The sequence below is a fragment of the Brachyistius frenatus genome, unplaced genomic scaffold (assembly GCF_029030835.1).
Source record: "Brachyistius frenatus isolate BFR_SWC_R1_liver_20210118 unplaced genomic scaffold, ASM2903083v1 Contig_50, whole genome shotgun sequence".
Lineage (NCBI taxonomy): Eukaryota > Metazoa > Chordata > Actinopteri > Embiotocidae > Brachyistius > Brachyistius frenatus.
The window spans coordinates 1,315,089-1,327,547 of NW_027210649.1; the positions used below are offsets into that span (position 1 = coordinate 1,315,089).

Below are 12,459 nucleotides of genomic sequence, written 5' to 3' on the forward strand. Positions count from 1 at the left end.
GGGAAGCCGTATCGCTCTCGGTGCTCCGACGGTCAAAAGGACGAATTTCTTTTTAAAAAAACCAACAAAAAAGAGGGTAATGGAATGATTTCAGTTCGTTAATGTTTACAGAATAGTTCAGGTGTGTTTGTTTTGTGTGTGTGTGTGTAGTTTGTGTGCTATTTTCAAGACGTGTTTGTTGCTTTGATCGTACGGCGGAGTTTTAACAAAACCCGGGACGAATTATTCTGATGTCGGCGGATATAAATCTCCTGTCGTATACAATGAGAATAGTGTCGAAAATGAACAGTGTGTAGTTTGTTTTTAAATAGTGGGGGGAAAAAACACACAAAAAACGGACCAAACTCGAGGCAGATTAAATCAATCTAGTACAACAAGCTTTCACCGGGGAGCTGCAGAAAGCACAAAAGCAAGATGGTGAAATAAGAAATCCAGAAGCAAAAAAAAACATCTTTTAATCCCCATCATAAACTCCCATTAGAGTCCCAGCACTGTTCCCCGTTGAAACAGTGGTGTGGATAGTCACTTTAAGGTGTTTTTTTGTTGTTTTTTTCCCTTTGTGTTTTCAATTTGGAGGTACTTGCACTTTCCCTGAGTATTTTCCATTGGGTGCTACTTTATACTTCCAGAGAGGGGTTTCCAGCCCAGGTTGCATCATGATTAAGATCTTCCCTAACCTCTTGTGGGTTTTTTTTTTTTTCAGGATGCCTCTTCCTCCGGCACTGCTGGCCCGCTTGGCCAAGAGAGGGATCGTTAAACCGACAGACCAAGGTAGCAGGAACAGATTTCACATCCTCGGCTCTTTGACATTTCAACACTTACTGCGTTTGTCTCGTGACGGTTTTTTCTCACCCTCATTTCATCCAGAGATAGATGAAGAGATTATTGCTGAAGATTACGATGACAACAACGTCGATTACGAAGCCACCAGAATAGAGAGTCTCCCACCGAACTGGTACAAAGTGTTCGACCCCGCTTGGTACGTACTCTTGATTTATTTAATACTGTCGATGAACACATTTACACGCATGAACATTTTTGGTCTGTAATTCTTGTAACCATTTCAAAAGTCTTTCAAGTCTTATAAAATCATCATTGTTTTTTTTTTTTTTACTGTGTTTGTTATGGGGGTCAATTTTGAATTCTTCTCCAGACGATTACACATGAATGTCTTCCTCACTCTGGCACAGACGTGTGTTAATTTATATTAAACATTTTGTGGTGGGGAAAAAAAAAAAAGGGAAACATGAATTTGGGAAATGAAAACGGACTTTGAAAAACTGCACTTTTGCAATAGAAATGCTGGAATTAATCAAAACAAACGGGACACCTTATTTATTTATTGTAAAATAATTAAGATACGAATATTTTGAAATTGGCAGTTTTCAAATGTATTGTATTTTTTCGCAGTTATTTGATATTTTTCCCACTGTCTTTTTAAAAAAAAAAAATTAATTTAACAGTCATCGTCTCCATACATGTAATCTTAGCCCCTCCACTACTGTGTTTTTTTTTTTTTTTTTATCCTTGATGACTGGACTGCTACTACTAGCACACTATAACTACTGCCATGCAGAGTTGCAGCATATTTTTGAATCATCAAATGAATTCAATCAATTTCCTGATGATATTATTCATCAATAAATGACAGCGATTATTTTATTTAGGTTACGTCTTCAACTCCAACCTTTTCATTTTCTGCTTCCTCCCACCCACAGCGGTCTTCCTTATTACTGGAACGTGGAGACAGATTTGGTGGCCTGGCTGTCCCCGAACGACCCGTCTGCAGTACTAACTAAACCTGCCAAGAAAATCAGAGGTATGATTTCAGGTCATCATTTGGAAAATCATCTGCGATGGGCAGTTTGCGTTCAGCTGTGCTTTATTTTGTGACCGTTTTCTCGATTCGTTTCTTTAAGCCGAGGGCGGAGATGAAAGAGTCGAGAGGCAGTTTGAGAAGCCGGACAGGGAGCGGGAACGAGAGCGAGAACGGGACAGAGACCGAGACCGAGACCGGGAGAGGGACCGGGAGAGGGACCGAGACAGGGACAGGGACGACGGGAGGGACCGAGACAGACGGAAGCAGAGGAGAGAGGACATGGCGCCGTACGGCAAGGGCAAAAGAGGTAATATCTACAAGCACATCTGTCTCGCACGACACATCTTCACACGGTAGATTTTTACAAGACTAAATTTAAATTATTTATCCTCTTTTTCAGGCAGAAAAGATGACGAGATGGACCCCATGGATCCAAGTGCTTATTCTGATGCTCCGAGGTACAGTATGAACAGAACAGATTTTCAAATGGACCCCCGTCCTTTAAAGTGTACACTTTTTTTTTTTTTATCTTGAAAAATGCTATATAACTAGTTTTCTACTATTATTATTATTTTAAATTTTTTTTTAATTTAGCCAGAAACTTAGTATCACATGTGTATAAAATCGTGTGAACTTGTGAGAGACGGACTAAACCAAAGTCTTAATGGTGGACATTTTTAAGTCCCTAGTATCGGTCAAGCTTATAACAATTACCATTTTGTATCTTTTCATCAGACTCCCCCCGTTTGTTAAATGGCTCCATAATATCGTGCGTGTTAGGCTGCCGGGGAAATGAAAAAGTTCCCACTTGGGAACGTCTCACTTCTGGTTGAGAGCGCGTTCATTAACAAGCAACACAGAAGATGTGCTCTAGAAAAGTGACAAAACAACCTCACCATCATCAATATCAACCAACACAGGGAGGAAATTGTAAACTACATTTCTAGGTCTTGATGCACTGACGTTTTTAACATCTTACACAGCAAGTGAACAGGGAAGGCTACGCTAACCAAGTCTGGCTGTTTCACCTTATTTTCAGAGAAAGTATATTTCTATATGCCACTCGATAATCTTCAGGTATATCTCACTTAAAGATCTGAACTTTTCCACTTCCAAGTTGGTCATGAACGCACCATTAAATGGCGACATGAGGCCTGTTCCACTGCGGGCATTTTGAGGAAAGAAGGACCTCCCCCCTAAACGGGCTGCGGCCGTCATTAATGCACCTCTGCTTCCCCGCCTCTTAAGATGTCAGCTGTGAAAAAAGGTCTATAAACATTTTTCACAGCACGCATCTTGACCCGTCATCGTAGAAAAGCACAGGCGTAATTGATCAAATGAAAAATGACTGTATTCCATCAACGTGAGCGACTTCCGGGATCCTTGAACAATGCAGTCGGGCTCACTCTCGTTTCTCTTACTGGGACACTTAATGGAACTTTAATGGCGTTCGTGATATTTGTCTTACACGTGCTTTTCCTATTAAGAAAAGTCAAAATGTCTGCTGTGATAAAAAAAAAAAAAAAAAGATCTTATCTACACCACTCCCCGGTGATAGGTAACTTAGATGATGTCACGGTCACGTGATCAGGGTTAGTTTCTTAAGACTTGACTGCAGTGTGTCTCAGTATTTCTAACAAGACTAGTAAACGGTTTTTGATGCACGAGATCTGCTTCAATAGCCATTTCATGTACTCGCCTCTACAGGGGAACGTGGTCAAGTGGTCTTCCCAAACGTAACGAAGCAAAAACGGGAGCAGACACCACGGCGGCGGGGCCTCTGTTCCAGCAGCGTCCGTACCCCAGTCCGGGAGCGGTGCTTCGGGCGAACGCTGCGAACCAGATACCAAAGGAGTGACAGCAGCTCCTCCTTTTCTTTACGTCCCGACATCTTTCTATGACAGACTTCACACCTTTTCTTTTCATTGTGAAGCGTGTTTTGCGCGTCAGAACTGGAGTGCTGAGCTTTTGGACCGCCGGCGCATTCATACTCTCGTTAAACACGCAGAGCAGTTGTAAATATGTTTTTTTTTTTTTTTATATATGACCTAAAGATCGACTTGGTTGTTGTTGCGAGAAACATCAGTGATAATAAATTTGAAAGATTTACTGTGAAAATGACTCGTTGCCAGCTTTTCTGAATGGTTCTCATGACATCTGCACAAATAAAATTCTTGACGAGGTTTTATTAGAAATTTGCTTTAAAAGCCATTATTTTATTTTTTTAACATTACAAAAAAACAACAAAGATGAGATGACAAAGGGACGGTGAACATTACAATACAGATCAGAGGTCAGCTGCTCCGACATAGTGACAAATGCAGTCGTAGTCCAGTGTGAACACTTTCTCCTCAAATCTTTCGAGCTGCACCATCGCTCGGCACTTGTTCTTGTCCCGCTGAAGAATACGGCCGACCTGACGGGACAAACACGGGTGATTAGTAACTCAAATATTTACACTCATACTGCTGGAAGGAGGAAGAGCTCACCTGTCCCCTGTGCTCACCCAGAACAACCATTATAGAGTCAGATTCACTTTTTGGGACGATGGTTTCCAGCATGTCCTGCTTCACATCTGCAACAGATAGAAGCAGCTGCTATTACCTGGTCACCAGTAGATAACAGAAGACATTTTATGTTTGCTAATAGCTCACAAGGGGCTCATTATTTCTTTAAAAATGATTAAACAGTTTTTTTAATTAAAAAAATATGTATATATTTTTGACTATGTCCCCACAGTAATTCGGTGCTGCATCAGAGCCTGATAACGAGAAGGAAAACCCTACACGCGTCCCATTAAACTAACAGGGATGGTTACGACACATATTTTGCACATTTCCTTTACAACTCTCGTCAGGGATGCAAAAAACACCAGAGAGGAGAAGAAAAACAAACACCAAGAGAGACTGAAGTGGCACCGATGACTCACCGTCTAACAGCCGTCCCTCCTCGGTTCGACACACACAGGTCGACGCCGACAGGACGTCCTCCACCCGCATCTGGACCAAAAAAAAAAAAAAAAAAACGAGACTGAATTTAAAAGCTGTGACAGAAATCTCACATTCATCAAAACACCACAGCCAAACATGTTGTGCATAATCCCATGGCTCTTCTGTGACCTGAAAACACTTCCCCGCGATGGAGGAATTCATGTTAAATCCAGCTTAAAAAAAAATGGAAACACTTTGGGTACCTTTGAATTGTAGTACCTGCCCCCTTTGAAAGCTTTGTCTATAAAGCGGACTTTCAGGTCTCTCTGGAGCCAGGAGGGGGGAGCCGGGGGTCGCCTGGCTTCTTTCACTGGAGGCTTATCTCTGCAGAAGAAACCGGAGGAAAACAAACACACGGCATGTTTAATTGAAATTGAATAAAAGACAATGTAAAATACTTTTCCATCACACCGATGTGCAGTGAAAACGTACCTCTCTTGACTCGATTCCCGGTGTTTCCTCTTCCTCTCGTCTTTTCCTGCGTCTCTTTCCGACGACCGGTGCTTCACCTTGTCATCGTCGCTCCTCTCTCTCTCCTCCCGCCTCTGTCGCTCTTTTTCCTTCTCTTTCTCCTTTTCTTTGTCTTTGTGGGCTTTGCTGAGGCGACCTGGTTGGTGGACAAACAGCGATATTCAGTTAAGTAAAATGTGGCAAACAAAACACTCAAACATGGAGACACACTGCAGTGAGTGTGAAACTGTGTGGTAGTCTTAATCTGGGAAGAATGCAGTTACGATTACTGTAAATAAAAGATCAGACTACATCTCTGTTTTGTCTTTTACATGTGGGCTGAAATGTCACTTAAAAAAAAGAGGATAAACCTGTTTTGTCTCGTAAAGCAGCTGCACCTAACAAGATTTTTTTCATAACCGATTAATTTGCTGGTTATTCTTTGAGTGACTCATTTGATCTATAAAATGTCAGAAAATTGTCCGTCACTGTTTCTCAACGCCCACGTTGTGTGTTGTTCCAGTTGTGTGTTTTGACAAGCAATATTTAGAAATGAAGAATTGAACAATTAATGAACAGGAACAGGAAAATGACAACGGCGTCACTTTGAAAATGTCAAAAGACGCTTGCGTTGCGCTTCGTGCAGCTTTGCAACATTTAAAATAGAGACCAGGAACACAAAACAGTTCCTCTGCGTCCAGATCGTCGTCTACAAATGCTGAACTTTTCTTTTTCATGTCTTGACAGCTACTCACTGAGGTCTTTGCTGTTTTTGTCGTATTCCTTTCTTCCAACCAGTTTGATGGCGTACTGGCTGATCGTCACAGTCTTTCCGCCGATTGCCAGCTTCACCATCGCGCGAGCGTTGTCCGGGTCAACGCCTTCTATCTGCCACACGGAAGTGAAAAAAAATAACAGTTATTCAGAGGGGGAAAAAAATATATAGAAATAAAACGAATGATGCTCTGGTTCTACTTTGTTTCAGGACAGAATTACTGTATATAGATAGACATAAACAGATCATTTCTACCTTGCCATAGAGATCTCTATGCGCCCCTGACTCCACCAGCACACAACCACCAGGACCCATCACCAGCTCCTCCTCCTTCACTCGCTCGTCGCCTGGTTTCGGGGGACGCTGATGTTTGCGGGGCTCCAGGTCCTTTATTGCTGTACGATCGGCTCCGAGACCCAAACCTTTTGGACGGAGCTGGTGTTCGATTGGCTTCACGTCTCTGTAGCAGCCAGGGAACAACAGTATTAAATCAATTAACAGAGCGATGGACAAGTAGAACAAGAACGTCCTCTGTTATACAACTGCAGACTATGGTTGCAGGTTAAGAAGGAAAATCGGCAAGGCAATTAAGCAATTATTTGGTTAAAAGATTTAGTTTTAGCTCAAATTTGAACACCAGTGATCAAGTTAGACATAGAGGTTGATTTGGAAAGGAAATATTAAAGCAGAGACGTCCATTTGTTACTCACTGTTTAAAGGTGCGTCCAATTCCTTCCACTTTGTTCCAACCCATCCCTTTAAGCATAGCAAGTCCATAAGCCTCAACAGGAACGCTATCGTAATCTGCTTCTGTCGACTGACAAACGCATACCGTGAAATTATTTGTTTAGAAATCACGAGGCATTAAAATCCACAAGTAACCGAAAGAAACCCCCGACACCACGGTCTGCATTAAAATGTCTGAGTGGATAAATGAGGTGCTTATGTAATGTTTGAGTTCTGAAACGCACACACACACACACACACACACACACACACACACACACACACACACACACACACACACACACACACACACACACACACACACACACACACACACACACACAAAAACATGGTTAGTGGCAACAGAGAAAAACAGTTTGTAATGTCGCCCTTACTCAGCCTTTTGGCTCCGGGCTGTCAGACTCAGTCCCAGCTGACTAAAGTCACCAGGCAGGCAGCAAAGCTCATCAGAGCAGTGCCCCCCCCCCCCGCTCATCTCTTCATGGACCGAAGGCTTTCCTCTCAGGGCGACCCGGAGCCTTTTTCTCACAGAGGAGACGCTGCATTAAAATGAGCTCTGGGCCACCGTGAGCAAGTTCCCCCCTCGCCCTCTTCCCGACTCTCATATTGTGCCAGTCACAACCACAGTGGCTAAGAACAGATATGGGATGACAGTGAGGAGACACGTGAGGCCTCTTATGAAAAGAAACAGAAAAAGATCCCATTGGCTGCCCCGATGTCTCTGGGGAGGACGTCTCCCACCAAAAGCCCGACTGCACTACGGACAAAGTCATCCGCACGCGTGTGTTAACACAGCGGTGTTACTCGACTCCGTTGACAGTCAGCACTTTCACACACACTCAAATTTCAATGTGACTCAAAGCAGCCAGACATTTTGTATCGTCAGGTTTTTTTGTTGTGTTTTTCTTATGCTCACTGAAGTGCCACTCTGGTAGATTACATTGTAATTGTCACATCTAATAATAATAATGATGTATAGAAATGATAATTAACTGAAGTCCCGAGAACCATGCGCTCCTTAAACAACCATTTTCCAAAGAAAATTTGACATTTTTCATCTTCCGGTATAAAATAAGAAAAAGTGCCATGTACAAAATCAGACTGGAAAAAAAAACAACGTAAAACCCGAACCCCACCGTTTAATGGAATTGGACTTTCAGTGAGATAAAAGGTAAAACAAGAACACCTTTACTCCCCTTAAGCAAGGCAGTAAAGGTGTTACTGTCAAGACAGCATTGTGATTTCTAGGTTATTTGCATGAATGATGTTAGACGGGGAAAATAACATGCTCTCATTTGACATTATCTAGTTACAGAGGTGAGTTTTTTTTTTTCCACCAATAAGGGCAGTAGAGTACAAATTGTACCTCTTTTCTTCTCTTAGCACTGATGTAAATACGTTGCTGGGTACATTATGCATTTGACCTTTACACTTGTGATTTCTGCGGCATCCTCTCAGTGTCGATGCTCACTCGAGACAGCAAGTCATCCAGTCTTCTTTCAACGTTTTTTAAATTTCTCTCATTGTTTGCGTGTACTTGCTACGAGGTGGCTGCGCCCTCGGTATAACCTAAACATGTCTGAATCACTCCAGCATAGCTTGCAGTGAGAAATATATCCTGATTTTGATGTTAAGGAAACACCAAGTCCCTTTGTTGAGAACTACAACAGCTGCAGAGTTGACAAAGTCCCGGGGTGTCGGTCCCCCCTGTACTTACAGATTCAGGCCGCAGGTCCACCTTCACATGGTCTCCGTCCTCAAAACCGTCCGGCACTTTGTTCTGCATCAGCAGGGGGATGCTCAGGTTGGGGTTGCCGTCTGTCTGAGGTCCATTGTTCCACAGCTCGAGCTGCCTCCGAGAATCTGCAAGTAGGAAGCGAGAGAAGCTTTAACGGCGGTTAAGATTAAACTATTATACTATTATATTATACTATACTATTATCCATATTGGATAATCCTGACCACCCTCTTCACCACCTGCTGCAGGGACAGCGGAGCACTTTCTCCAAAAGATTCCTCCAGCTCCGCTGTCACAAGGACAGATACAGGAGATCATTCCTGATACAGGAGATCATTCCTGCCGACCGCAATAAGACTGTACAATAACTCACCTCTGGCAAAATCCATCACACAACAATAACACTGTTGACTGTGTTTCTTGGTTGTTTGTATATAATATATATAGATATATACTGTACTGTATATACTGTGCATTTTATATTTAATATTTTTTACTGCTATTTTACTACTATTTTATTGCTTTTCTATTATTATTATCTTATTGCTTCCTGTATGCTGCTGTAGTGAAAAAATTTCCCCTCGGGGATTAATAAAGTAACTACCTAACCTAACCCAACCCAACCCAACCCAACCTAACCTAACCCAACCTAACCTACCCTAACCCAACCTAACCCAACCTAACCAAACCCAACCCAACCTAACCTAACCTAACCAAACCCAACTAACCTAACCCAACCTACCCTAACCCAACCTAACCTAACCTAACCTAACCCAACCTAATGGTGCCATCAATCCTTCTCACCAAACCACCAGCCAGCGCACCTTCAATGAGTTCCTTGACAGCCTGAGACTCCACGGAGTCGTTGTCCTGGCTCTTTTCGGGTGATTTGCCTTCATTTCCCGCGCTGTGTCCGGCGCGGTCCGGTCGGTGCCAGCGGTTCTTCTGGATCAGAGGGATGACGAGCTCCTTGGGCTTTTCTGATGATGGTTTTGAACTACGGGACGGCGAAGAAGTTAAAAGAACAAACAGACTGACGTTAGTTACTGCGGCTAAAAAAAACAACAAAACAAAAAGTATACACGCGTTTTACGCATTTGTTAAAAACACATATAAATTAAATAACTCGGATAAAAGTCAGAATAGAAACGTAACCGTTACGCAAACCCGGTACATCGTATGTTAGCATTAGCATGCGAAGCGTACCTTTGTAATTCCTTTCCGTCAATCCCAGTCAAATAATCTCTTTCCTCTTTCTTCGCTGGAGCGTCGACGGTCGAAGGTTTGAATTTGCTCACAGTTTTAGTGAAACCAAACGACACCGCAGCTGTTTTTTTCTCCCCTTGGTCCTCAGATTTAGAGGCAGTTGTATCTTCTCCGAACGACGCCATTATTATTTGTGGGAGATTGACGGGAGGGGGGAGGAGGGGGGGGAGGGGGGGAGGGGGGGGAAAGGACAAAGGAATTCTGGGAGTTGTAGTTTTTCTTTGCGCGTACGTGAACTGTTTCGGTTGTTGTGAAATACTCGTTTTCCCATCATGCATCAGAATTAAAGGTACGGTGTCGATTTTGATCGCAAATCCTCACGGGAGAAATCGAGAGTAAATTAAAAAAAATTGTCAGGAAACAAATGGGTCTTTATGGGTCTATATCTATTTACAAATAATAGCCAACACTAAAAACTGAATCAAATTAGGCCTAACTTGTTGTTCATTAAATTGTCAACATTGACATTATAATATGTAATATTTTTCTATATTTTGAGTAGCCTAAACGTTACATTTGACCTAGAATTTATTTCACTTTTAATTTAACCTTTTTGTAAATGCATTTTTTTTTTAAATTTATTTTGTTGCATAATTTAACAGGCCAACTCCTTTAAAACAAAACTGTGATTCTGCTTTTTAAAGGCAGCAATTGTTAGTGTATTCAGGCTGCTGCGCTTTACGTCCTCAAACATAGTCTACTTGCAAAATAGATTCGATGTGGGAATCATTTAAGTTGTGTCAGCATTTTTATAACCCTATTATTTCTCATTAACAAATAGTTTTTGTCGCAGCGTAACAAAATTTTCCACTGCAAACCAAACTCAGGAAAACTCCCGTTTAAATTTGGTTCTCACGCCTTTAAATCCTGGTTGCAACCCGTAAGCGAAAAGCGATGCTGCTGATGCAGGTAGACTGAGTATTAGGGGCGGTACTTTTAACTCTTTTATTCCCACCCCTCTGTGCTCCTTAACTTCCCAAGATAACCTTCTCATTTGCCATTTTTCCCGGTTTCTGTTATTCAAAAGTGCATTTTTTTGGGAGCAGGAGCATCAACCTAACCTCACTTTTCAACTCGACAGTAAAGCCTAGCCTATCTAATCTAATCTAATCTAATCTAATCTAATCTAATCTTCCTCAAGTGACGCTTTGCGCCCTGAGAGCACCGCGCCTGCAGTTCAATGACACGTCTACCCGGTCAAATCGATACCACAGAGGTTTTGTCTTTTTGTTGATCATTGTAATTGCCTCGACCAAGACACTTATGTATCCGTGAATAATTAACCTGGACGATCGGACGAACGAAGAGGGGATTGAAGGACTTGACGAGGAGCAAATGAACATGAAGGTAAGAAATTCGTAAATCCAGCAAATCAATAGGAAGAGACTTGACACTTTGCACAAGTTAAAACGGCACGTTTTGACGCACGACATTCATCCCTCCTCCACACTGTGTTGCCTATAGCAGTGCAGCAGCTGCTAAAAAATTATGAGCGTCCGCTGTCAGATTTGCCCGATAGTGTGTGTGTGTGTGTGTGTGTGTGTGTGTGTGTGTGTGTGTGTGTGTGTGTGTGTGTGTGTGTGTGTGTGTCTCTCTCCTCTCTCTCATCTCCTCTCTCTCTCTCTCTACAAGATCACCACAGCTCTCAGAGCATCACTAGTGTCCAAATATCCCGTCAGCCGTGCGCATCGCTTCTGACTTTCTCTGGGATACGGTGGTAGCATCTCACTGCATTCCTACACCGCTTTTTTTTTTATTTTATCACCAACCAGCCTGCTGCTGCTGCTGCTGCTGCTGCTTTTTAATCAAGCAACTCCTAATTATTTAAAGTACTGGCTCATAACCTCAGTCGGGTCAATGTATATAGACGCATTCAAACGGATCCTTTTTGAAAGGCTGAACTGCTTGAAGAGAATGTGTGTGTGTCAGCGGCAGGGCAGGTCAGTATTTTCCCCTAAATATGAGAAATGTGAGAATCTGTTGTGTGTGTAATCCAAGTGTCTGTGTGGAAGAGAGGGAGAGAGGCGGGTGAGTGACTGAGGGAGTGTGTGAGTGTGTTTGTGTGTGTGTGTGTGTGTGTGTGTGTGTGTGTGTGTGTGTGTGTGTGTGTGTGTGTGCATGCAAACTGTAGTCAGCCTGTGTGTAAGGATGTGGGTTTGCAATTATGCTGGCAGATCTTCAGGATAAGAGTCCATTAACAGATGAAGTTTACCTTGTTTAACAGCTGGTCATCATGTGTGTGCTTGTGTGTGGGCGTGCGCGCATATGGACTCATGATTAGGTGTGGAAAGTTCATTCAGACCTTTTTTTTTTGATGAATCTGTAATGTTTTTTTTTTTTTTTTCACTTTTCAATCTCCTGCTCCAGAAATTGCCTTAATGAAATGTAAACAGAAACTCATCTTCAGTGCACCTGCACCCATTTTGCCCTAAGAAATAGACTGACTTTCAACGTGCGCTCTGTAGTTCACAGCCAGGTGTGTGTGTGTGTGTGTGAGCGTGCACCGGTGCCGTGCAGCTCTGTGTGTGCTGTTGCTGTTTGTTTAGGGTGTGTCCCGGTTCGATACCGGGGAGCTTGTTTTGAAGTGATGGATGTGTGACCCTGACTTAACAGTTTGCGTTGCTCTGGGTTTGGAGTGCAGTCAAGGTTATGCTGTTAATATGAATCATTAATT

The 12,459-nt window shown here is 42.6% G+C and overlaps 3 protein-coding genes across 7 annotated transcripts in view; 2 read left to right on the top strand and 1 right to left on the bottom strand.

Annotated features, from left to right (window-relative positions):
* The first annotated feature begins 8 nt into the window (after positions 1–8).
* pqbp1 (polyglutamine binding protein 1) lies at positions 9–3,940 on the top strand. The gene is made up of 7 exons (XM_069704288.1): positions 9–76; positions 704–771; positions 868–979; positions 1,719–1,819; positions 1,920–2,126; positions 2,220–2,277; positions 3,527–3,940. The coding sequence occupies exons 2-7, from the start codon at positions 705–707 to the stop codon at positions 3,675–3,677; spliced, it is 696 nt and encodes a 231-aa protein (XP_069560389.1). The 5' UTR covers positions 9–76; position 704; the 3' UTR covers positions 3,678–3,940.
* Positions 3,941–4,002: 62 nt separating this feature from the next.
* gpkow (G patch domain and KOW motifs) lies at positions 4,003–9,910 on the bottom strand. The gene is made up of 11 exons (XM_069704287.1): positions 9,726–9,910; positions 9,344–9,516; positions 8,499–8,644; positions 6,745–6,851; positions 6,290–6,494; positions 6,015–6,147; positions 5,242–5,416; positions 5,013–5,133; positions 4,749–4,818; positions 4,309–4,394; positions 4,003–4,235 (listed from the first exon to the last, which is right to left on the bottom strand). Exons 1-11 carry the CDS (start codon positions 9,908–9,910, stop codon positions 4,107–4,109), a joined length of 1,530 nt encoding a protein of 509 aa, XP_069560388.1. The 3' UTR covers positions 4,003–4,106.
* Positions 9,911–10,988: 1,078 nt separating this feature from the next.
* Positions 10,989–12,459, top strand: part of LOC138624274 (membrane-associated guanylate kinase, WW and PDZ domain-containing protein 1) — a 36,804-nt gene continuing 35,333 nt past the window's right edge. For 4 of the 5 annotated variants that reach the window (XM_069704289.1, XM_069704290.1, XM_069704292.1 and 1 more), the window contains exon 1: positions 11,492–11,725. In XM_069704289.1, coding sequence (XP_069560390.1) covers positions 11,643–11,725 — 83 coding nt within the window. In that variant the 5' untranslated portion in view covers positions 11,492–11,642. Of the gene's footprint in view, positions 11,133–11,491; positions 11,726–12,459 lie in introns of those variants that run through there. The other variant, XM_069704291.1, reaches the window with a different exon arrangement.